Source organism: Rattus rattus, chromosome 5, assembly GCF_011064425.1.
Source record: "Rattus rattus isolate New Zealand chromosome 5, Rrattus_CSIRO_v1, whole genome shotgun sequence".
In the NCBI taxonomy this organism is placed as follows: domain Eukaryota; kingdom Metazoa; phylum Chordata; class Mammalia; order Rodentia; family Muridae; genus Rattus; species Rattus rattus.
In genome coordinates this window covers 53177959-53191256 of record NC_046158.1, presented here as the reverse complement: position 1 = coordinate 53191256, position 13298 = coordinate 53177959, and the positions used below count along the sequence as shown (strand labels likewise).

Below are 13298 nucleotides of genomic sequence, written 5' to 3'. Positions count from 1 at the left end.
TCAGCAGAAGTCAAGAATAGAAGAATCATCTACTGAACAAGGAACACAATACTTAAGGTCAGTGCTATAAAATCAAGTTGTTCTCACCGACCTTCTCCAAGCCCACAGATTAGCACTGAAAGAAAGAAAACAAAAGCCCACTGCACTCAGCAGAGGTGGGCTCAGAGAGTTCAGCAATGAATGGGACAAGAGGTCAGAGTGGAAAGGGAAAGAGTGACAGGGAGTGGAGATGTGCATCCCAGCATGGAGGCTCACAGATCTCTGCCCGGCTTTTTAAGAAAAGGGAATGAGAGCTATCCAAAGGAATTTTTACCTAAATCTTAGTAAATGTTACCTATTATACAACCTCCTAGTTTTATGCATGTTAGGCTTACAAGCACAAAAATTTTAAATTACTTTATCAATGAACTTGGCTCTAATGCAAGAATATTTACCCAAATCCAATATGTGTGGTAACCATTTCACACAGTGCAACAGTGAGCCATGACTCCTCAGAGACACCAAGGATTTCTAATAATAGCAGATAGTGTCACTGCTAAGTGTGAGTCCCATGATCCTGACAACAGAGTACAGTGTGATGTAGAAGATCTGCCATGTCCGCTCTTCAGTACTTCCCAATCTCCCTGGAGCAGAGGTGGCATATGTCGGTGGTTTGATAACCATTGCCACTTGAATATCTCTCTACTTTCTAGTCCAGCACTGGGTTTTTACTGCTTTCTATCAGGTTCATTCAATACTTCCATACTGTAAAGCTAAGGTTTATAATCAAGTTCTATGTCCTTCTTACATTAGTTCTGGAGTACAGCTGTCTTTACACCTATTTAATACGTGTGGCGTGGCGGGTGAGGTTCAGGAATTTTCAGTAACTTGTCCTTGGTCATTCAAACAGTACCTGATACACTAGGATATAGATGTGTCTAACTTGCAGCCCTGGCCCTCAAGTTCCCAGGACTATGAAAAAGCCTCAACATAAAATGGTAAACTCAACTTAAACATCGTGAGTTCTTTTGTAGTGACTCCACAGCATGACTCTCAAACGTAAACTTGCTAAGTATGGCAATCATATGGCAAACTAAGAAGGCTGTGCATCTGGTTCTAGCAAACTTAACTACAGCCACAATGAGTACCAAGTAGTCCAAGGCAGCAGGTAAACAGTCCTCTAGCTGAGGGTAGGTGGCTTCCTGATGGTGGCATGTAAACTTCCAATTCCCTGGAGAGGATAGAGCCAAGCAGAGGTAGAAAGCACAAGATGTTTTGCAGCTACACGACTGAAGCAGAAAGTCACGCAGGCAAGCTACAGGCAGCAGCAGAAAGCAAGCGGCAGCAATGGAAAGCAGCACAGGGTAAGACAGTATCTTCTACGTCATGTTGCCACCCAAAGTACAACTCATTTTGTTTTAAAACTGCACATGCTTGCCTCCACAGGCACCCTGAACATGGTACACAGATACGCATGCAAAGTAAAACACCAATACACATAAAATAACAGTAACAACGACGACTTTAAAGAACTGCTTACTCTCCAGCTATTCCCTAACAGCTATTCCAAGACACAAAAATGTTATCGAACTCCTGGGACGTCATGCCCTTTTATGTCTGCTTATCTTTGTACCTCTCCATGCCCCTTCTCTGAAATGCCATTCTCCCCCCCCAAAGAACTACTAGTCAAGGGAGCCGGTCCAAACGCCTCTTTTGAAATGCTTCTCCTATCTTCCCTCTGTACACAGTAATTGTAAGTTATCACATCCTCTATATCGTATTTGTCTAGCATGCTCTGCCAGATTCCCAATCACTTGTGCAGTGACAGAAGTTAAGACAGCACCAGCAAGCAGTATTCAACTTCCCTGAGCAAAGACTGGTCTCATAATGGAAATCATTTCAAAGAGATTTTTAAAAAGGGGAAAGAAAAGAAAACCCAGCTACACAAAGACCACTGACAAGACCCCAACATTAAAAAAAATCAAAATTTTATCTGAGTTAGTGTCAGGAAAGATAAGCATCTTTTAAGTCTCCACTAAAGAAATGTCCCTGATCTTTCAGAGCGAATAAGGGATGGGGATGAAGCTCAATGCTGTTAAAGAGACAAGTTGGGTTTGAGCATCTAGATAATGAAGCGTATGAAGAAAAACAATGGAGTTCTGGGAATAACTGAACACAGCACATGGGTGTAGAGTTGAAGAACCAGAAAAGCGTTCATTCACTTAAATTAGCCAATAGTTATCAATTTTAAAATGAGTCTTTGAAGAGATAGCACCTTAAAAGTTCAAACAAGATTAGTGAAAGCTACTACAGTTCAAGTAGATGAGGCTGAAATAGATGTAGAAAAATGAACTAAGAACTGGGGGAATGGTTCATGATGTAGCACTTGTCTAACATGCACAAGGGCCTGGCTTAAATTCCCTGTATACACACACACACACACACACACACACACACACACACACACACACACACACAAAATAATAAAAACCAATAATAAATTCATCTTTTCCACTTTCATCTAACTCAAATTAATGCTTAAAACCAATCATCCTAATCAATACATGTACCAAAACACTAGATTTCCTTTTATTAAGAAACCAATTACATGAAATCTTTAGTAGCCCTAGCAAAGTAGGTGGTATTTTAATAGCTCTGAAGCTGGATTCTAGCAGAGTTCAAGCCCTTTAGAAGAAATGTAGATTCCAACCAGGTAAGCTGAGCAGGTACTGTAAAGTCTATGAATTGGGTAATTCTTACTGCTTTACTCCAGGTTTCAGAACATAAGTACTGCCTACTTAATGGTATGCAGTTTTGTTTTTTTTTTTTCCCGGAGCTGGGGACCGAACCCAGGGCCTTGCGCTTGCTAGGCGAGCGCTCTACCGCTGAGCTAAATCCCCAACCCCGGTATGCAGTTTTTAACTGAATAATTATAAAAAGAGCAGAGACTTACAGTGAGGTGATTGGCAAGAACAGGACTGGTATTCTGATGAAAACCCCTGGTAAGTACCTTCAAGCATGCTACAAGAACAAAATATCACACGTACTCACAGAGCAGTTTGTTCAGTGAATGACACAATGGCATCTACAGCTTCAAATCACAGCTAGAAAGCAGAACACTCATCAGTAGTAACGGAGTTGCTGAAAACCCAAGTTTTCTTTAATAAGAAAGCACAATCAACTGCTAAAAATTCAACATTAACTGTAAAAATGCTTGAGAATCAAAGGCAGATGCTGAGTCTTAATTTAAGAAAACAATACAAAACCTGATCCTTTATATGCTCATGAAACATAAGACTATGGCCAATAATGACTTGCTTGTAACTCAAAATTAAATGTATAATTGGGAAACAGATTTAGAATTATGCTTTTAGCCAAAATCTTGTAAGTTCACAAATACTTAAACACTGAAAGCATTCCTGTCTCAGAGGATGATGCTACTTGTCATGCAAACCTGGCACCCAAGTTCAATCCTTAAAGCCATTTAAATTCAGAAGAGGATCAACTCCACAAAGTTGTCCTCTGACTTCACATGTGCACTCGGGCAGGTGCATGTGCATGCACGCACATCTGTAGTGCACACACATGCACATACACACAATGCAACCTTCTTAAATTCCTACTTAGTTTACAAGAATGACTTAGTACCTGGTTATCTCAAATAACTGGCATGGTTAAGGAGACTACACCACTGAAAACCAAACTCACTAAATATGAAACTAATCAGTTTAGCCTCTTCTTTCCAGTAATATATATAGAACATTCACTGCTACAAACTTCGTATTAAAACAACTAAAATGAAAGGTATAAATTATTCAAATGCCCATTAATAACAAAGTGGACCAACTATAGTAATAGATATACAATGTGTGGTAGTTTGCATGTGCTTGGCCTAGGGAGTGACACTATTAGATGTGGCCTTGTTGGAGTAGGTGTGGCCTTGGAGGAAGTGTGTCACCGTGGGAGTGGCCAATGAGACCCTCCTCCTCCATGTGAGAGCAGTTTTCTAGCAGGCTTCAGATGAAGATGCACAACTTTTGGCTCTTCCTGCACCATGCCTGCCTAGACGTTGCCATGCCCCTGGCTTGATGATAATGGACCTCTTACCCTGTAAGCCAGCCCCAATTAAATGTTGTCCTTTGTCATGGTATCTGTTCACAGCAATAAAGCCCTAACAAAGACACTGGAATACTTTTCAACAGTCAAAGTGAATGAAATGAACAATTACAGCTTCCATCAATAAAAAATTTGTTATGCAAGTGTGAGGACCTGAGCTTGGATCCTCTAAATTCATATTAAAAAAAAAAAAAAAAAACAAAAAACAAAAAACAAAAAAAAACACTAGACACAGTGTTATGTATGTGTGGTCACAGCACTAGAAGGAAGAGACAGAAGAACCCTGGGGCTCGCTGCCCTGCCTTACTGGTTCTTACTGGTTGTATGTGAACTAGTAAGCTTCCACAAAAAAACACTGAAAAAAATAAGGTAGGCAAAAGAATGACTGAAGAAGATACTTGACACTGACTGCTGGCCTCCACATGTTTGCACAACACACACACACACACACACACACACACACACACACACACACTGACTCAAAGTAGACATCAGGTTGGGAAGATAGTTCAGTGGATAAAAGTGTTTGCTATACAAGAGTAGATTGGAGTTTGGATGCCCAGAACCCACATAAAAAGAGTTAGGAAAGCAACTCTTTTATGTGCAATCACATAAAACTCTTTTATATGTAATCACAGAGCTTAGGGCACAAAATCAGAGGACTCCAAAACCAAGTTAGGTAGTTAAAATACAGGAATTGGCAAGATCCAGGTTCAGTGAGAGGCCCCATCTCAATAAATAAAATAGGGACTGGAATATGACTCAGCAGCTAAAAGTACCTGATGCTCTTGCAAAGGACCTAGGTTCAGTTCCCAGAACCCACACTCCAATGTGCTCTTCTGACCATTTTAAAAAGGAGGTATTGAGCTGGAGACCTACACATGTAATTTAAAAAAAAAAAAATCAATTCACCTTTTTAAAAAGGAAATGTGGGGCTAGAGAAACGGCTCAGCGGTTAAGTCTGTACTTCACTTGTGGATCACCCAAGTTCAATTCCAAGCATCTATAACAGACAGCTCACAAATGCTGGTAACAACAGTCCCAGGGAATCAGACACCCTCTTCTGGCCTCCCCAGACACTGTACTCATGTGCACAAACCCCTACTCAGACACACTCATGTACAAATTATTAAAATTTTTAAATAAATAAAGTAGGGAACAATCAAGAAAGATACCATTATCATCATCAGGCCTCCTATGCATGTGCACACACAGGCATGCACACACATAAACATGAACACACATATACATGTGTATATTTAGAACACTTCAAATAAGGTTTTGATCCATGTAATATTCCCACATTATCTATGCAACACCAAAGAATATGCTTTGTATCTGGAGGAAAACAAACGTCGAAGAAGAAGAAAGGATGATCCAGTTACAGAATGTATGGTACGGAACTACAGGACATTGTGGTGTCAGAGAACGAGAAATGGGCCTAAAAGGACTGGCTGAGACAGATTCTCCATAGTCCTAAGCTACCCAGTTAAAGCTTCTGTGGGACATTCTGCAGGAGCAATGGTGACAGCAGCACACAGCAACAAGAAATGAAGGATATTGTAGCTTCTTTAGCCTGTTTCTCTGATTTCTTCAGAAACATTCCACAACTCCCGTTTCTAACCCTAGAAGACTTCAACACAAGTATGGAAGTCTGTCCCCAAGTCTCATGCTCATTCTTTCTCAGGACAGAGATGATCAGAATACTCAATGAATTCTTAGAGAAAGCACCAAGTACCTGCGTTAATCTTTTCTCTCTTTAAAATACTCTCATGCTAGCCCCCAGAGCTATCTCCCTACAGAGGAAGTCTAGCACTGCCTAGTACATAATCCATCTAATTCAGAGTAAACATTAGCATGTTCTGTCAATAAGAGATGACATTTCGCTTCCTTTTTTAAATTATTTTTTAATGTGTGTAAGTGTTTTGCCTGTGTTTATTGTGTACAGCATGCCTGCCTGGTGCTCTCAGAAGCCAGAAGAGGGTGTAAAATCCCCTTAAACTTGAGTTGTAAGAGATAGTTGTGAACCACCATGAGGGTGGTGGGGACCAGACTCAGATCCTCAGCAAGAGCAGTAATGTCCTAACTGCTGAACAACTTCTCCAACCAACATTTCTATTTCTGGTATGTCTTGTTGTACTCAGCTGCTTCTGGACTCAGACACTGGAAAAGACTTTATCCTGGAAAATCCAACAAACAAAAAGAAGACAGCCATTACTATGTTGCTCAAGGGTGGACTCAAGATCCTCTGATTTAATTTAGGGTTGAAATTAACATACTAACCATACAACTAGCAGAAATCTTTTCAATTATAAGAAAACAAAGGATTAATATCTGCTTTTAAAGTTCTACAAAGTATCTCATGGGACTACAACAGCATTCGATTTCTCTGTAGCCTAAAAGCAGATCACTGAATTTCCTCCCAGATATTCTAAGTGAACTTGGGGAGACAGCTCCACTGTAATCTCTGGACATGAGGAACATTTGTAAAGGTCTGGTTTATGTCAATGTGTACACTGAAGATTAATACATCAAGGTTTCTTACTCCAAACAGTCTAAACCAAGCAGAAAGCCTCTAAGACCCCTCCTATTCTCGTCTAATCTTGGTTCTCCTGCATTCTCCCTGATCTCTTTTATTACCAACAGTCTTCTCCCACAAGGGAGCAACAAAACTTACTCATTGACTTATAAGCAGCTAGCCTACCTTTTTACAGTTTCCTAAATGTTGAATTTCACATTGATGGGATATTTCTAATTTATCAATAATACAACATCACTAACACATTAAATACAAGACACAGTATTCAACTATTATTATCACAAATGGTTTTAAGCTTAGCACACAAAGAAAAGCAACCCGACAACTTTACCCCAGGAGTAAATACCACGGTATAACAACAGGGAAACAGCACAGGAAATGAGGTGGGGTAGAAATGAGGCCAGAGCTGAAATACCATCTCATTCATTTCACAACTCCCTATCACTAGACCAACAAAATTAGCTGAGTTCCTACTTCCTCATCCGTAAGTGACATATTACTACCACCTTTTTTCCAAGCCTGTAAATGAGGTAGTATAACATAATGTACACATGCTTTATTTACAATGGTGCCTTGGACATCAAAGTACTCAAAACTCCTACTAGCACCATCACTAGAATTCCCAGCTAAGAACTCATACCATACTATTCCATTTGGTATAGCTACCAAAATAAGCTTTAATTTGTCTAAAACATGTTGTCATAAGTCGCTGGTACAAATGACCTTTGGCAATGAAGACAGCGGGCTGCCTTCCTAAAAAGCATTGCAAGAAGTAAACATAGCTTTCTCTCTTCTGGAGGACATTTACCAAAGTTGTGACATATGCTAAATAATACCTCCAAGGTTGGTCTTCGAGAACTGTTCACCTTCCCCACTCCCCACTCCCAACCCCTGGCAGGATCTCTCTCTGGCCTGGAACTCAAATAGATTAGGCTTTCTGGCCAGAGAGCTACTGGGAGCCACCTGTCTCCACCTCCCTGGCAATGGACATATGACTTTTACATGGATGCAGTGACTCAAATACATGTCTTCATGCTTGTGGACATACATTTTACCAACTGGGCTGTCTCCCATGCCCTTAAATAATACGTTTTTAAAGAATGGCATATGTAGGCTGGGACTGTAACTCAGGAATGGAGCCCTTGCCTTGCTTGCGTGGTGCTCCTCAGTCTTTTTTTTTTTTTTTTCCCGGAGCTGGGGACCGAACCCAGGGTCTTGCGCTTGCTAGGCAAGCGCTCTACCACTGAGCTAAATCCCCAACCCCGGTGCTCCTCAGTCTTAGTGCCAGCAGTTACTGTCCAACCCAGGTCCAAGCAGACCCTGTCCAGCTTGTGGTGCAGGCTCCTCCACTCCCCAACTGTTTCCTTTTATGTCTTTCTTTTTTTTTTCCGGAGCTGGGGACCAAACCCAGGGCCTTAGCAAGCGCTCTACCACTGAGCTAAATCCCCAACCCCCTTTTATGTCTTTTACCATCTCACGTGCTATCATTGTCTGTCCACTGTCTCTCCTCCAACTAGAATCCAAGTTCCACAAGGGCACAGCTCTGTGCACTGCTGTACACTACTTCCATGAATGGAAGGACTGATTGTCTGTAAGCCAAAGCGCTCAAGGCCTACCATCACCTTCCTCTTCTCATCTACTCCCAACTACTCTACCGACTTTTCATCTACTCTACCAACACTCAACTGTTGCCTAATGCAACCTGTACTTCCGTGGCTCCTTGCTGTGGCACAACACACTTTCCTTGTTATTCAATCTGTCCATCAAAGTATCAACAGTGTTTTTCAAACCTTCCTCAGGAAGCATTAACCCCAGAGAGTGTGCTACTCTTTCTTTCCTTTGTGTTGCATCCACACATTCATCTACACTGTCACTAATTAAATTACTGGAACTTGTACTGTAGCCTCCCTTCCTAGAATGTGAGTTCCTAAAGGGCTTTTTCATCACCCTAGTACAGTCCTTGTCATAAAGCAATTTATCTGCAAATATTCACTAAACAAACATATGCCTGACTATTCTGTTAGAGGACTAAAAGCATGAAGTGTTAAGAAGTCACTACTCCAAGCTCGTGATAAATATAAGTATATGCAGTCACAAACAACAATAAGCAATACCCCACCCCATCCCCACCCCTGAGTAATGAAGAGGGGTAACACACAAATCACCAAAAGATCCCCAAATCACCTAGCACAGCTGTAGTCAACCTTGCTGGATATGAACCTCAGCTCCCCCTTGCTCCAAAATGTGCCTTCCCTTTAGTCTTGGTTCATGCTGCGGTAGACGCTGAGACCCAGCTAAGTAGCAGGAATTAGAAGACTTGGATTTCCCAAGGAATAACCAAGTAGAATGAGCACACCCTGAGAAAGCGTTTGATGCATCATCTAACACACGGTTTTATGTCTCACTTAATGCATGGTAGAGTGCACTTTGCACTGAATCAAATACAAGCATTTTGATTAAACTTCTGAGTAGTTCTACAGTGTGAATGTTATCACTACCCAGCTAATCCTGAGCTTCCTCCCACCTCCACCCTATGCCATAAGTGAGCAGCTGCAGTTGTCCCTAGGCTACTGACAACTTCAGTCTTTCTGCAAGGACCACCCCTACTTAGAGCAGTTACCCTCAGTCTTAAGAAGTCTTGCCCAGTCTGGCCGAGGCGGCACAAAACTTTAATCCCAGCACTCGGGAGACAGATACAGATGGATCTCAGAGTTCAAAGTGAACCTGGTCTACAAAGCTAGTTACAGGGCAGCCAGGGCCACATAAACAAAAAACAACTATTTCATCTCCAAATGTTGAAGGCAAAGGTCACTAAATCCAGTCTTAAGGAAATCTGCCCTGCCTACTGAATTTAATAATGTTAAGTGCACATATAAATGTTTAATCACACAGACACATGCAAATGAGAAAATAGCCATGTGTATAAAGCCATTGGAAAAAATGAAAAATCTTAAACCCCATAACAGCTAATAAAACTTCAGTGAAACCAGAGGATATAAGTGTCTATCAATTTTACCCTCTCCAATCACCAAGTAACCAAATTCTGGAAACCGTGCACCTCCTCATATTCTTAAACTGGTACGCCTTAGTTCAGAGTCCCGGCATTGTGCATTAAGAGTTGAGACTCATAACCACTGTCTGTCTTTGGACATAAGCAACCACAGCTATCTGTTGAGAGCTTGTGTAACAGACAGTACAGTGAACATCTTTCAGCTGCATTTTTCTGTTGCCAAAGCAAAAATGCAAAGCAGGGATTAGCGCTTTTGTTTTTTGTTTTTGTTTGGTTTGGTTTCCATTTTCTAAAACAGGGTCTCCAGCCTCTACCTCCCAAATGCTGGGATTAAAGGTGTATATCACCACATCCAGTTCTATATCTTTCTTAAAATGAGGGGACAGAGCTCTGAGAGAGACAGAAAGTTTAGAGGGTAAAAAAAAAAAAAAAAAAAAAAAAAAAAAAGGCCTAATGGAATTCAAACCTAGATCTGTTTCCAGCCATCACAGTGCCAACCAAGTCTTCATTTCCATTCCAGTGTGTCCTTTCTGAAAAGTCAGTCTGATGTCGTTTCCCCTCTAGAGCCCTCATCCCTTGTCATTCTCACAGCTTCTGGCAGTTTCTACTCCTTCACTTTCTATACCTGTCACCATTCTGCTTGTCTACCATGAACATTCTCCCCCTCTGGTAGGCTGTTTTCATTACAAACTTCAAGATTTACACAGAAAACTGTGGCTTATTAAAGCCTTTATTCTAACAAATACATATACTCAAAAACCATGAGTTTCAATCATCAGCTAAATTTCTTATACTGTATTACTTTAGTGCCCTACCGTGAATAGCACATTTCAGAATCCCTGCATTTCTGGTACAGTGTGTATGCAGTAAGAACTTACATGGGTTGAATTAATTAACGTCCATTTGATTTGCTTTTGATGTGTAAACTGTAACACTGGTATCTGCTACATGCAGCACACGTCTTAAAGTTTTCTAATTTCTTCATCTGTAAAACGGAAGATTCTGCACCTACCTAATAGCTTAGAATCTTAAAAATAATGGATTTAGCCCCATCTCCAGCACTTTGAAAGTACACATTCAAGTAAGCAAAATCTTTTTTTTTTTTCATTCTCCAAGTTTTTCCAAACTGATAATCTCAGAAAACACCATTTCTCCACAGCTTCCATCAGACATAAGAGATTCTCCTCCAATGGTCTTAAGATTTTACAAACATTCTTCGTTCAGACTCCTATCTTTTAGCTTCTTATGGGATCAGTAGCTGGAATACCAAAGTCTTAAGTCACTAATGCTTGCAGTCTACTGCATCTCACTCACTCACTGGTTTCCTCCCTTAAAGTTAGAACCCACGACCATAAGGAAGTGGTAACCTACCCTACAGAAACCACTCAACACCTTTCCCCAGAGTGCCAATGATCCCCACTCCAGCCTGCCCGCACCCAGGCTTTATAGAATTTCCAGAAATCTGATTATCTAGTGCAAATATACACCTCTTCCTCGTATATTAAGAACCCTCCTGCTACCCGTTCCAAAATAGAGAATGAGTTTCTATCATCAAAAAACGAGAGAGGAGATCCACTTAAACCTTCTCCCCATGAGGTCATGAAATGTGTTTCCTTCAAAAAGAGACCAAAATCCGGCCAAGCCATCCCGCCCCTTCCCGACAGGGTCCTGTGTATCAGGTCCACTCCCAGGCTGGTCACTTGCAAGCTGATGTACTCGCAGGGACCGGAATGCCTTCCGCCCACCGTGGCAACTCCCTGCCCACTCCCGTGCTCTCCTCTCCCTCAGCCCAGGCCGCGCGTGGCCTCCCACAGCCAGCTGCTTCCCGGGCCGCTACTCACCGCTTCTTGGGGATGGTGCCCGACTCCGGCGCGGCGGGAGAAGCAGCGGGCGACGCCCCGGCCGCCGACGCGGCTCTCCGCGCTTTGCACTCATTGGTACTCGGAGCCTCCTGGGGCCGGCCCAGCAGATGGCCCGACAGAACCCGCAGCCGCCGACGCGCGCGGACCGCGTCTGGGTCCCGCTCGCTCGCGCCCGCCTCTCCCGCCGCCTCCGCCATGGCTTCCGCCTTGTGCTGCCGCCCGAGGCCGCTGGGCGCGGGTGAAAGGTCACTCAGAGCGGCGCCCCGCGCGACCATTCGCTGCAGCGCATCCCGGCAGTCACCGCGGCGACTGGCGGCAGGGGCCTTGCGCCTGGAGCTTCAACGGGCTCTGTCCCCGCCCACAGCAGTCTCGCCCCGCCCCTCCCCGCCTCGGCCACTCCCGCCGCCGCGCCTCGCCACGCCTCGGCTTGGCGTACCTGCAGAGCAGGTGAGTTCCAGCGGATCCAAGATTGGCCCAAAGGGACAGGAGGAGAGCCAAACTACACAGCACACCCGTAATGGCCAAACCTATGGGTGTGGCGTCCTTGGATGTGGCCCGAGCGCCTGGAGGCTATTTTCTGGGACAGATGCCTAAGAACCTGAATAGTAGTTGTGGTGCTGCTGATCTGGCAATGGAGCCAAGCCTGGTGAACAACCCTACTTCCCCTGCTAGGTCAAAAACCGATCCTTTAAGCGATAGAGCCAGTATCCCATCAGTCTCGCTTCTCATCACCTACTTAGTGTCTAACACTGCGCTCAGCACTCTCGTGGAGGTCAGAGGACAACTTCCAGTAGACTCCTTCCACCATGTGGATCCAGGGCATCAAACTCGGGTCGTTAAACTTCGTGGCAAGTACCTTTACCTACCAAGCCATCTTGCCCACTTGGAGATGTGTTTTTTATACAGCCTTCAAGCTAATGGTTGTTTTGGGGTTTCTTGCTGCTGCTGCTGCTGCTGCTGTTGTTGTTGTTGTTTGTTTGTTTACTTGAAAAGGTGTTGTCTGCAAAAATACCATTGAGTTTGTTTTATTTAAAGTGTAGTTATTATACCTAGTGAGACTGCACTGGAGAAAAGTAATTTTCTTTTGCTCATGATGGGTACCAGTTTCAGATAGCTTCTGGGTTAAAGGTGGGGTGCTGTGTCCACTTCACTCTCTCAACTCTAGGACTCCATCTGGCTTGATTCTCTGTAGGTCCTTTGCATGCTGTCACAATTCCTGTGAGTTCCTATGTGAATTAGTTCTGTTGTATCCGGAAGACACTTTCTTTGGAGTCATCCATCACCTCCAGCTCTTAACAATCTTTCCTCCTCTTCTGTGTAGATCCCTGAGCCCTGAATAGAGGGGTTTGATGAAGACACTCTATTTGGGTGGCTTAGCATCTTTTTATACTTGATTTTCAGATGATATAAAAGCTACAAAGGCCTAGTAATATCTATTTTTGTAGAACTACCTCAGGTCTCTGTTGAATTCCCTTTGCTCTTCTGACTTTTAAGTTCATGAACCCTGTTTCAGCGTCAGTGTACATCGTCCCACCAGGGCAAATCTGCTCCTGCTGGGTGTGACTGGGATTCGGTGGATGACCAAGAAAGCAGATATACATTCCTGAGCATTTGATAATAGAGGAAAGAGATCTTTTGGCAACATTGTCTGCTAGAGAAGTAGATCTTACTTCAAAAAAAAAAAAAATTAAACCTCAGTTCACCTTCCAGTACAGTGCACATAATCTCAAACATTTTGTCTTCCTTGCACCAGCTGAACAAAAAGACACAATCATATTCATTAGCTTGATAA

The 13298-nt window shown here is 42.9% G+C and overlaps 1 protein-coding gene across 1 annotated transcript in view; it reads right to left on the bottom strand.

The window, feature by feature from the left end:
• The window catches only part of Agps (alkylglycerone phosphate synthase), a 99756-nt gene extending 87925 nt beyond the window's left edge, over positions 1 to 11831 (bottom strand). Inside the window, exon 1 of the mRNA XM_032903522.1 lies at positions 11486 to 11831. Coding sequence (XP_032759413.1) covers positions 11486 to 11781 — 296 coding nt within the window. The 5' untranslated portion in view covers positions 11782 to 11831. The remainder of the gene's footprint in view (positions 1 to 11485) is intronic.
• Between the last annotated feature and the right edge of the window lie 1467 nt (positions 11832 to 13298).